Source organism: Megascapheus bottae, chromosome 1 (genome assembly GCF_031878675.1).
Source record: "Megascapheus bottae isolate mThoBot1 chromosome 1, mThoBot2.hap1, whole genome shotgun sequence".
Taxonomy (NCBI): domain Eukaryota; kingdom Metazoa; phylum Chordata; class Mammalia; order Rodentia; family Geomyidae; genus Megascapheus; species Megascapheus bottae.
This window is the reverse complement of record NC_143509.1, coordinates 85,333,676-85,347,149: the sequence shown is the minus strand read 5'-3', so window position 1 is coordinate 85,347,149 and position 13,474 is coordinate 85,333,676. Positions and strand designations below refer to the sequence as shown.

Genomic DNA, 13,474 nt, shown 5'->3' with positions numbered 1-13,474 from the left:
GGCAGAGATTTACAATAGAACAAAATCTAGATACATAAGGCCATATAGTATGACACTAAATGTAAGGACCTCCAGGATATAGAAACAAAAGCCATATAATGCGTGATTGTTGTCCTTAATGTAATATGTTATCTCCTTTGCTGTCCCTTATTTATCTCATATTGTTAAATTTACCTTGTTATCTGATATATTTTATATATGCTTAATTGGTTATTTCAAATAGGATAGTGAAGGGGGGAAATCAAGATGAGCGGGTAGAGAGGGGGAGGGAAATGGGAACCATGACATGAGAAAGGGTATCAATGTTTGTGAAGTTATGCATCTTCTATCTGGTGAATATAATGTAACCCTTCCATTAATTACAATAAAGAATATATGAAAACAATAATGTATCTTCTATCTGGTGAATATATTGTAAACCTTCTATTACTTACAATAAAAATATATGGGAAAAAAGCATACTGGTTGAGTATGAAGTCTAATAAACATATACAGTGAACTTGATTAGTATGCAAATATATTCAGTTTTGAAAACCATTAAATGATAATAAAACATTCTTTATTTCTTTATACCATACTACGAAATGAAGCTGCTACCTCTCAGGATGCATTTTAATGAGTTTTAACTAACGTTTTAATGAGCTGACATTATCATAAACTGAAAGATTAGAGAAAAGTGAATGTACTGGTAAAGAGAAAGTTTCATTGAGTTAATTTTATTGTTTAAAAGATACTCTGAAGCATTTTAGTGTATGTATGTCATCAACTATTTTTCTGCAAGGAAAAGTATGTTAAGAAAGGATTAATGTCTTCATACTTAACCTGCACTTGTGTATTTTACTTAAGGCAAACTAATGACCATTTTATATATTCAAATTATAGGAAATAGAAAACTTATTGGAATTTTATTGTACGTAAACATTAAAAATATTTAAACTTAAACACGGTTTGATACTTTTCCTCTAAAGAAAATTGGACAAAGAACTTTCATGTAGTATGTTATTTTCTTAATTTTTAGTTTTTGAATGATGACATGGAATTTTCTTATGTCTCAGCTATGCATTCACAATGTGTAATTGGGATTGCTGATGAACATTTTTGAAAAATAAATTATATCTTGGAATTTGTGTTGGAAGGAAATTTATGTGATGGTTTTAAGGCACTTAGCTGCAGCAGGCCTCTACTGAGACAGTTAGGAAATCATAGATCTACATGCAAAACTTGTCATCAAATTCACCTCTCTATCAAATTTAGCTCTTAGCAGGCCATCAATGAGTGTTCTGGTGGGGATGTGGCCAGGAGGGGTCACTACTACACTGTTGGTGGGAGCGCAAACTCATTCAACCACTATGGAAAGCAGTATGGCAGTTCCTCAAAAGACTAAACATAGAGCTCCCTATGACCCAGCAATTTTCCTACTTGGCATTAACCCAATCATCCAGAAACAAGGACATACTAAAGCTACTAACACAAGGATGCTCACTGCAGCACTATTTACCATAGCAAAAATATGGAATCAACTCAGATGTCCCTCAGTTGATGAGTGGATCAACAAGATGTGGTATTTATACACAATGGAATTCTATGCTGCTGTCAGAAAGAATGACATCACCCCATTTGTAAGGAAATGGAAAAACTTGGAAAAAACATTTTAAGTGAAGTAAGCCAGACTCAAAGGAACATAGGCTCAATGGCTTCCCTCATTTGTCATAATCAATAGAAACCTTGGGTGCTCCTAGCAGAGATTTACAATAGAACAAAATCTACATAAGGCCATATAGTATTACACTAAAATGATAGGATCTCCAGCGTATAGAAACAAAAGGCATATAATGAGTGATTGTTGTCCTTAATGTATTATATGACCTCTCATCTCTTGGTTATCTCATACTGAAATCACTTTTTTTTTTTTGCCAGTCCTGAGCTTGAGCTCAGGGCCTGGGCACTGTCCTTGGACTTTCTCAAGGTTAGAGCTCTACCACTTGAGCCTCAGCACCACTTCTGGCTTTTTTCTATGTATGTGGTGCTGAGGAATTGAACCCGAGTCTTCGTGCATGCTAGGCAAGCACTCTACCACAGGCTAACTCCCGGCCCTGAAATCACTTTTAAAATGCATTTGATGCAACATACTGGGCAGAATTTACACCTGAGTGAATTCATAAATTTGCTGTATTTGATGTAATTATTAAACTCATGTGGGATATATAAGCAGTATGGAACATCTAAATGCATTTGACTTCACATTTTTATTATATGTAAATCCAAACTATCTCTATACTCATTTGCAGTAATTGTCATCTTCTGTTAGAAGTTGCTTAATATTTAACGTTCAAGCCAAATCTGTCCCAGGAAAGCCAGACTGGTTTGGTCAGCTTCTGTGATTGCATGTAATCTGTCCACTAGAAAGTTTTACCATCTCATGTTTGATTCCTTTATCATAATATTAAATCTATAGCTGATGACATTTTTCTTCACTTTTAAAATTGATTTTGTCCTGGTGTTGTTGGCTTATACCTGTAATAGATCATTAGGAGGCTGAGACCAGAGGACTGCTGTTCTAATCTAGACTGAGCAGATGAAACCATAAAATTTAAGTTCCCAACTCACAATCCAAAAGCTGGAATTATGGTTGTGGCTTAAGTGGAAAAGTACCAGTCTCGAGTGAGAAAGGCTAATAAGATAGAGCTTATTATAAAAAAGCAAGAGCTCAGCTCCCTGAGTTGAATTTCTAGTGTTTACGCACATGCACACACACACACACACACAGAACACATGTACACATACACATATACACACACATACATACACACATATACACAAGATCTGTTTGGGGGATGTGATTGCCCAATTCTCTGGTAATATAGACGATTTCTTTTCCAGAAGAAATATGTAAAATGCTTGCTAGCTCTGAGCTATTGAGAAGGAAATGAGGATTTTATTTTCTGCCTCTTGATAGCATTTAGGGCAAAAATACAAAAATAGTTAATATTTGGGACAGAGATATAGACATTAGTGATTAAGATCAAATGTGAAGTTGAAAAATATGACTTTGTGAATCACCATGTTTAGGTCTAAAGAATGTGCATTTGCTTACCAGGTTTTGATAGAATTACAGGAAAAGAAATTGAAAGCATCCCATGCAAAAGGTAGTTGCCATCATATAATGTATTTATTCTTCTCCTAGCAAGGAAAAAAGAATTGTATTTATGTTTGCTTCTCATCTCTAAGCAGTTTGAGAGTGACAGTGTAGAAATTTCCCAAAGGGAGAGCAGTAAGGGAACCCAGGCTTAAAATAAAGCCAGAGACTCAGTAGGTAATTATATTCATTCCCTGATTGCTGAGCCCATACTCTGTGGCTGGCCAAGAATGATTCCAGTGTATGACAGAAGGGAGAGATTTAAAAAAAATCTCACTTAAAACAACTGTTTTCAATTTCATAAATGACATGATGATTTGATTAAAACATGCCTGGATTTTTAAAATATTTAATTGCTTTCTAATAAAATCACACAACAATAATCTTAATTGTGGGGTCTCAATTGCTTACACATTTAAAAGATCAGTATTTGTTGTTTAAGATGTTTGTTTTCATGGAGGTTTAAGGAAAGCCTGGGGGAACAGGGAGCTTAGCATCAATAATACATAAAATTATGCTTTTTATAGGTAAACAAAACTTGTCAAGCACATTGTCTTCCAATCGATGTCAATAGTATAGTATGAATTTTCTGAAATAATTTGAATTTGGTCTTTAAGAGATTTGCATTCATAAAAAAGTGTTTAGATATGCGTCTTGCTTTCTCTTTTCCTATTTAACTGTCAAAATATAGTGATCCTTTTGAAGATTTGTGCTAGATGAGAAATGAGATTGCTAAATGTTAACTGCAGCATTCAGAAATCACTTGGTGGCAAAAGACTAATTGTAGATACTTGCAACAAATTTGAAGGGTGGTAGAGATTTTTTTTTAACCAGTTGATTTAAATATAAGCATGCTAGAGTCTGTGTTAGGTTCTTGTAATTTCCTGAACATTTCCTGAAGAATATAAGATGTCAAGCTCCAACCATTCGAGCAAAATTCATGACAGCAAAGAGTAATTCTGATATTTTATGATGTGGATATGCAAATTCTAATATTGAGTAGGTAATACCGAAGTATCTGTAGACGTATAAAACGTGATTGTTTTTAAATATTAAAATTTCAGAGTGAAATGCAGTTAGGGGTTAGGGCTTGTGCCTGGATGGAAGAGAATATTGTCTGAGATAGGTTATTTTTAAGTTCAAGGTTATGGTACGATTTATGTGAGCCATCTAAATGGTTACCTCCAGTGGATATGGTTACAAAATGTCTTGCTAAAACAAGATAAAGGCCCATAGAGGCATTGTAATATACCTCTCTACTTCACTGGGAGATTTGTTGACTTTCAGGCCCAAGAGGAAAAGACAAGACAACAGTAGTTTCCAAGAAATTAGCAGTGGTGACAAGGAAGATTGACCTTTGCCGCCTTCTCTTTCTAACCCCCATTTCATTGGCAGGGGTGAGATTATGTTGAGACTCTGCCAATAGATAATAAATAACACATAAATTCCAGGACACCCTCGCACTGGAGGGTGCCCTAATGTGTAATAATCCTTAGACTGTTGAGTTTATAACTCATGGCATCTGGCAGTTACTTGGCATTGTAATTCCTGTTGATCATGCATATCAGAGTACACCATGGGAGAGAAATACTGGAGCAATAAAACCTTGATACTGGAATGACAGGAAGGTGCTGCTGAGACTGTACACCTTGGTGAATGGTGAATATGGGAATGATGTCAAAGACAATGCCTTCAGATAAGAACTAACAAGATAGGAGAAGAGTCATCATCTGTTGGGAGCCAGAATAAAGAAGCACATTAATATTCACTGATAGAACTCTTCATGTTTTTTATTCAAACTGACAAGTGGTACCATCAGGCAAAAATGAATCCTGAAGTTTGAATGTAAATAAACATTCATGTGCATTTTCAATTTAAAGGTACCCTTAGATATATTTTTAAAAACTTATGAATAAATATATATAAATATATAGCTATATTTATATACATTTATTTATTCATGTATGATAGCTGATCCTCAGAAATGTTCATTTTCTGTGGTCAAATGGTACAGGTACAGTGTGAATTACAGAATAAGAAAGGGTTGATAACAACAAAAACACTACTGGACAAAGAATGTGTTCTACTATACATCTGCAGTAAAGTTTCCTGGTACCAGTTGTTCTGGCTGAAGACTTGAAGCTCATGGGATGGAAGCCAAATTGAAGATCTAGAAGCAGACAGATGGTCATTTAGTAAGCTTCCTATAAATGTAAATAGCATAAAATGTGTATAATTGCTTGCCCATCTATTTCTCTATCTGCAATCCACTTATATCTATCTATCTATCTATCTATCTATCTATCTATCTATCTATCTATCTATGTATCTATCTATCTATCTATCTATCTATCTATCTGTCTATCTATCTATGTTCTAATTGTACAAAAGCTTAACTCTTAGAGAAATAAAGCCATATTATAAACTACAAATAGTCTTGAATTCCCCAGACTGATTAATCAAGCAGGAATATCTGACATTATTTTCTTGTTTTTTAAACTTGTCCCTCTAGCTCCCAACTGAATGTATTATAACTTCTCCAGGCCAGAATTACAGGCCTTCTGTGTGGACAAGGATGATTTTAGTCCTAAATGGCAGGGTGCACAAACACAGTTACTTTGGAAACAGAAAGAATATTTCTGCTGCAGGAGGAGGTCATGGGGGAAGTAGTTTCAGTTCTGCAGGAGAGGAACCCAGAGCCGTCAGTTTTATATGTGTTTCTCAATGTCATCTTCCCCAGCACGAGTTTCTAATTGGTCATTCTTTTCAAGCTGTCTCTCATTCTGAAGACATAAATCTTACATAAATAAATTTTGTGGGTAAGGACTCTTTAAGGGAAGGAAAAAAAAGAAGAAGAACTGATTAAACATTAATTAACCCCAATCCTCAACTTCCTCATACACTAATGGATAGGGTATGCAGATTCCTGTCAAATATCAGATGCTAGACTTTGCCAAAAATAGAACTTCCAAGTCTTGAAGCGATGCCAAGCACTGGCTTCTTAGCTGAAAAGCAAAGGAAATGATTGCCAGAGATAGGCCTCGAGTCTGCCATGGTCAGATGTCACCAGTTTACTGTGCCACATGTGATCCCAGAGTTTATGAATGATCTCAACACTTGGTCCCCAAGGAGAACATATGCATTACAGAGGTTACGGATACAAATTACAGAGAGTACAATGTTTCCATGCAATTTCTAAGAATCCTTCAGCAAGTTTTAAACATTAATGGAAAACATGAAGGGAGACTTGGCACTCTTAGCATGACTTCAAATTATTCTGTGGGTGAGGATGGAACAGAGCTAAAAAAAGGATTCAAGAATAAAGACTTGGCTACGACCCTCAGAGCTGGCCATTCCTCTTGTGTGAATTGTGTGTTTGTGTATTTTATTCCCTGCAGAATACCAGGCTTTGCAAAATGCTAGGACTTGAAAATGAGCAAGTCACAGGGCAGTCTTGTTTATTCAACATGCTCCAAATCATACCACTGGTTTATCTGGATCATTTGCTGAGTGAATTTGCTTATTCAGGGATCTTAGTGGAGTGGGATGGGGGGGGCTCCTGTCTCATTTAGGAGTTGTCAGCAGGCTGCAAGGGTGCCAGTGTCAGTTTGCATGGCAGTAGCAGGATTTTTCCCCATTGATTTCTTTCATTCCTATTCCATTCCTCTATAAAAGAAAGCCACTTGTGATATGCCTCCCCAGTATCAGATTGAATTTCCTAGTTAGCTGGAAATAGGTCTATTTTTTTTACCACATTTAGTTCTCTTTTATTAATAATTTATTATATGTTAGTGTGTGTGAATTGTGCAAAATAATTCCACTGTGTTATTTCCATGCATACATATATGGATGTAATGTACTCTGATTATACTCTCTTCTACAACTCTTTGTTAATGATCTTGTCTCCCTTTTAAATCAATCATCACATTTGCTTATACAAAATAGAACGAAAATTGTGTCCTATACATGACAACTCTTCTAATGTTTGTTTTGAAGTCAGATAATGTTCCAAAAACATATTGGATGGGGCTAGGAGTTTGGCCTAGTTGTAGAGTGGTAGAGTGTTTGCCTAGCATGCATGAAGACCCAGGTTCAATTCCTAGGTACCACATACATAGAAAAAGCTGGAAGTGATTCTGTGGCTTAAGTAAGTTCAAGCCTTGAGAAAGCCCAAGGCCAGTGCTCAGCCCCTGAGTTCAAGCCCAGGACTGGCAAAAAAAATGGGATTATTCCATATCAGTGAAGAGCTGTCATTTTGAAAGAAAATGAAAGTGAACTGAATTAGAAAGTCCAGACTTAGCAGAGTCTTCAAGATCGATTGATTTATCTACTCATATCATAAAGAATCCAGGTTTTCTAGCTCCTGTTCTACTGGACATAGTCTGAGAAGGTATTCCATTTGGATTCACATGTTACTAGGATGGCTGACATTAACAGCTCTCTAGTTTGGAAATAATAAAGGGGTGTTCCAATATTCTCATGACAGTGTGAACTACAGTGAATTATTCTTCTTACTGTTGTAGAAATATATTGATAGGACTACAGAAATAATATGTACCATTTGTATACTTTCAGTTATATACTGTAGAGTACTACTTTTGTTGGTTGCACAAAAATATACTGTGTGATTATTTTCTGATATTTTTGAAGTGTTCACTTAGTTGTCGTTAATTTTCAACTGCCTCTAGTCAAGCTTATCATTATATTTCTTTTCAGATTACCTTCCTCATGAATAATTTAGCTTATCAAGATGATTTCCTTTTTTTCCCTTGTGGTGTGGATGAATACTTGTATAAGTAACAGCATCATATTTGAGATTACTTCTCAAAGTCTGTGGACACTGTCATTCAAAAACATATCTTCCCTGAGCAATATATTTTGTATTTTCTCTTTATATTGTCATTCTTAATTTATTTCAATAAACTGAGATGGAAATGTCTTCATGATAACTTACCTTAACTGAGAAATGAAGTCCAAGTAAGTGCCAGTTTAATAGAAAGGGAGAAGTCTTTGGTGTATAGAAGAATAGGGTTGTGAGGATAAGTGTTAAAGATGTAATATCTAAAACTAGGAGTAGATGCACAAATTGGTTAGGGTGCCTGGCGTGCTGGCTCACACCTGTAATCCTAGTTTCTCAGGAGGCTGAGATTTGAGGATTGCCTTTCAAAGCCAGTCCAGGCACTAAAGTCTGTGAGACTCTTTTTTTTAATATTTTTAATGGTAATTAATAAAAGGATTACATGATATTTGTCAGATAGAAGGTGCATTAATTCACATACATTGATACCCTTTCACATGTCTTGGTCCCCATTTCCCTCCCCCCCACCCCCACCCCTGTCTGTGAGACTCTTATCTTCAATTAACAACCAAAAAACCCAGAAGTGGTGCTGTGGCTTCAGTAATAGCCTTGAGCTGAAGAGCTCAGGGACAGTGACAAGGCCAAGAGTTCAAACTCCACAACTGACAAAATAAATTGTTAGGATGTATATTAGTTATCCATTGTTTTTGTTTTTGTTGTTGTTGTTGTTGTTGCCAGTCCAAGGGCTTGAACTTAGTGCTTGAACATTGCCTTTAGGCTTTCCTCAAGGCTAGCACACTACCACTTGAGCCACAGCACCACTTCCAGATTTTTCTATGTATAGGGTACCGAGGAATCGAATCCAGGTATTTGTGCATGCTAGGCTAGCACTCTACTGCTAGGCCAAACTCCCAGCCCCAATCCATTGTTTTTTGTTTTGTTTTGTTTTGTTTTAACTTGTCACAAACTATGGTGAAGATCCTTGAAAGGTCATTGATTGAGGACCTCTGTGTTTTTATAGTTGTTAGCATGAAGCTGCCCTCAGATCCTTGCCATGTTGCCATTTAGACCTTTACATTGCTAAGATGCTCCTTGAAAGCTCAGAGATGTGTATGTATGAGTGTGTGTGTGTGTGTGTGTGTGTGTGTGTGTTAGAGAGAGACAACGAGGAGGAAAAGGAGAAAGAAGGAGAAGGAGAAGGAGAAAGAAGGAGAAGGAGAAGGAGAAAGAAGGAGAAGGAGGAGAAAGAGGCAGAGGAGGAGGAGGAGGAAGAGGAGGAGGAGGAAGGAGAAGGAGAAGGAGAAGGAGAAGAAGAAGAAGAAGAAGAAGAAGAAGGTAGAAATGAAAGTTGCAATCTAGTTTTACAATCTAGTTTCAAAACTGAGATCCTGTCATTCATTTTATTTTTCTTTTAAAAGGTTTATTTGGATAGGAGCAAAGACGCTGAATACACGGAGCTATGTCACTGGGCTGAAATGAGTTAGCTGAGTTACATACAAACCCCAGAGAGCATATTACAAGTTGAAGAGGGTAACAGTACCAATTATACCATTATCTCACCCTACTCTCTGAGTGAATGGTCTGAAAGCCTAAAATTACATTTGATGTAGATTTCTTGGCTTCATGTGCAAATTGGAGTCATTTTCTTCCCTTTTTTTTCCCTGAATACATAAACACATGTTATACTGTTTAAGAATGCCAGTCCATATACTTTGTTATGATAGTTTTCTTTTTTACTACCTCATGTCACCAAAGGCCCTTAAAAATTGGGTTTATCATGAATCAGTGTATCACTGACTCTGAATGATTTGCTCTCTTCTTAAGTGCCATTTGAGCTAAGGCTTTTTTGGCATCTTATCTGTTAGGAGACCAGAACTGGGGAAGGCCCTTGAACTGGCCAGATGTGCTATTTTGGAACAGATTGAGGGTCTGCCAAAACACCATTCAGTGCCAATGCCGGATATTGTAGTGTGTGTGTCCGGGGGTGGGGGGCAGGAAGGAGGGGGTTGATCACCCTGTACTGGTTTTGCACTTCTTACCATTGAATAAATAGGCAGCTGTTCTATATTTAGAATAAAAATTAGTCACCAGCTTGCTGTCCCTGGAGGAAATACCTCCAAGAGGAAACCAGAGTGTTAACCTCTTCTCATGACTTGCATGAATATCACATTGGATTGCATGCACCCCCTCCCCACACATACACAGTTAGCTCATTCAGAAGCAAACCTTAAGCATAGGAATCACACCTTTTTCTGCCAGTTAGTGAGAAGACTCAAAGTGTGTACTTCTCAGTGCTAACACAGTACAAATTTCCTTAGAAGTGAAAGCACTAAATTAATCCATTTATAAGCTGAAAATGAACAATTTGTACAGAAAGCTTTCTTACTGCTCCTTCAGAAGGAAATAACATTCTCTAATCTGGGAAAGGACCATGACTTCATTAAAACAGAAAGCTGTATTAAAAGGACGTGTTGCCAGGGAAAAGAAAAGGAAAGCCCTACAAGTCACTTAGTTGTTTCTCTAGGGCTATTTTTAGGATAGAGATTTTTGCTTTTTTGGAGAATGACAATTAACCTAGAGACTTAGCACAGCAGAAACTTGCAGTGATGAAGTAAGTCTCATTATTAGACAGGGAAGGCAGTTATTTTGCCTTAACCCTCATTTCAGCAGCTGACTTATGTAGCATGCGTCAAGTAGCTGCTCTTTGTCTATTTCAGACAGCATATTTGTGTTTCTGTGTATGCATGCATGTGTATGTATGCATATGTACATGTACACATGTTTTTGTGTGTATCTCTATACTATATAACAGACCAGACTAGATAGACCTAGGTTGGCACTATACATTGCAACTTTACAACAAAATTGTCAGCATTGTAAGGTCAAAACAGGAAAAGTGTCAGTGCACCTGTGAAATGTGAAGACAGTTGTGGGATATGGTACATGACCTATTCTCTTACTATTTATTTATTTATTTGGAAGTTTGTCCTAAAATAGCCCTCAGCCCTGTTTGGTATGGAAACCCTGTTTTCGGCAGATTGTAATGCCAAGTCATTTCTCCAGCCTTTCCATCTTGCCAGGAGCAGAAAACCACACTCTGATAGATAGGTGACATTTGGAGAGCCAGGCATGCCAGGTTTTTGGAGGTTACAAAGGCAGCCCAACATGCTGTTCTTCTTAATGAGAGGAGGGAAAATTCATACTGGAGAAATTGCTATAAGGGATATCTCTTTTCTGCCAGATGTCACCCGGCAGGTGGAGAGACAGAGAAAATGAAGATGGAGACCTGTGTTCATGGGTGCTAGCTTTGCAAGGATGAACAATGAGCCTGTCTGAGACAGTGCAATGAAAGCCATGATTTTGACAGCATTGATACCATGGGGAAAGAGTTTCTCAGAGTTTTCACTCCACTTCCTCTCATCAACTGATGGGTGGACATGTTCACAAACTACTGATTTAAATGTGTTTATGTGCCTACATGTTTATACACTTACTTGTTTTTCTTTGTAGCACACCAAACTATACTTTCTAAAATCTTTCACACAGTGACTTGTTATTAAATCTCAAAACGATTTCACAATTATGCCCAGTCTCTTTACTTCCAGGATCACCTTGTTTGTTTTGGGGAATTGGCTATGCGAGCAAAGGTACAGCATCCTTCCTTCAGAGATTCCCCTATTGAGAAGCAACTAGGCTGGATCTGGAATATTTTGAAAGGGGTCTGACAATGTTCTCTGTTAAAATTGTAGGCTACTTTTCTTTCAGGATCACCTGGGTATGTCTTGAAGTTACCTGTACAAGGGAAACATGAAGTTGCTGTCACTGAGCTTTGTTTTGCTGTGTTTGTATTTCCTTAGTGCTGCGAGATGACTTCCGACAAAACCCCACAGATGTTGTAGTGGCAGCTGGAGAGCCAGCTATCTTGGAGTGCCAGGCTCCCCGGGGACACCCAGAACCCACCATCTACTGGAAGAAGGACAAAGTTCGAATTGATGACAAGGAAGAAAGAATAAGTGTGAGTTAAGTGACAATGAATGTCAAAAAGTTGAATTTCTTACCTACAACTGAAAGATAGCTCATTCTCTAGTTTATTATTTATCAAATACTATTTAAACGCTAAACATCTCCATCTTGTGGAAAGGATTTAAAAGCAATGTAATTGACGGGCAAGCATGGTGGCTTATGCCTGTAATCCTGGTTACTCAGGAGGCTGACATCTGAGGATCTCAGTTCAAAGCCAACCCCAGGCACTAAAGACTTTTAGACTCTTATCTCCAATTAACCACTAGAAAACCAGAAGTGGAGCTGTGGCCCAAGGGTAGGGCGGTAGCTTTGAGCTTAAGAGTTTAGACACAGGAACTGCCATACTGCATTCCATAGTGGTTGAAAGAGTTTGCACTCCCACCAACAGTGTAGTCGTGATCCCTCCTGGCCACATCCCCTCCAGCATCTGTTGTTGTTAGTTTTCCTGATCCTGGCCATTCTAATTGGAGTGAGGTGGAATCTTAAAGTTGTTCTGATTTGTATTTCTTTTAAGACCAGAGATATTGAGCATTTCTTCATGTGTCTATAGGCCATTTTTGTTTCTTCTTCAGAGAAGATTCTCTTTAAGTCTTTGGCCCATCTTTTAATGGGATGGTTGTTACTTAGGAGATTAATTTTGGATTGGTTCAATATTTTGAGCGGTTGATATATTTTAGATATGAGGCCTTTGACCGTTGTATGGTTGGTGAAGATCTTCTCCCACTCTGTAGGCTTCCTGATTAGTTTACTAGCTATGTCCTTTGCCATACAAAAGCTCTGCAGTTTAATGCAGTCCCACTTATCCAGCCTTGCTCTGATTAGTTGTGATTCTCGGTCCTTATTAAGAAAGTTTCGACCTGTGCCAAGGAGGTCTAGTGTATCTCCTATTCCTTCTTACAAAGTTTTCAGAGTGTCAGCTTTTACCTCCAGATCGTTGATCCATTTGGAGTTAATTCTAGTACAGGGTGACAAAGAAGGATCCAACTTTAGTTTTCTGCAGGTGCTTAACCAGTTCTGCCAGCACCACTTGTTGAAGAGGCTGTCTTTCTTCCATTCTATTTTTTTGGCTCCCTTGTCAAAGATTAGGTGGCCATAGGCCCGTGGTTTAATATCTGGGTCTTCAGTTTTTTTCCATTGGTCTTCAGGCCTGTTCTTGTGCCAGTACCAAGCTGTTTTGATAATTATAGCTCTGTAATAGAGTCTAAAGTTTGGTATTGAAACTCCTCCAGTGCTGTTCTTTCTGCTAAGAAGTGTTTTTGCTGTACGGGGTCTTTTATTATTCTATATGAAATTTTGGATTGCCTCTTCTATTTCTTTAAAGAATGCCATTGGGATATTGATGGGTATTGCGTTGAATTTGTAGATAGCCCTTGGAAAGATTGTCATTTTCATGATATTGATTCTTCCAATCCAGGAGCATGGGAGGTTTTTCCATTTCCTCAGTTCTGCTTTAATTTCTTTTTTCAAGGTTTTAAGGTTTTCATCAAAAAGGTCCTTGGCAGTTCCTCAAAAAACTA

General features: G+C 37.5%; 1 protein-coding gene across 1 annotated transcript in view; it reads left to right on the top strand.

Moving 5' to 3' along the window:
* Robo2 (roundabout guidance receptor 2) overlaps positions 1-13,474 on the top strand; it is a 1,066,805-nt gene that overhangs the window by 903,439 nt on the left and 149,892 nt on the right. Inside the window, 1 exon segment of the mRNA XM_090347905.1 lies at positions 11,792-11,949. Coding sequence (XP_090204031.1) covers positions 11,792-11,949 — 158 coding nt within the window.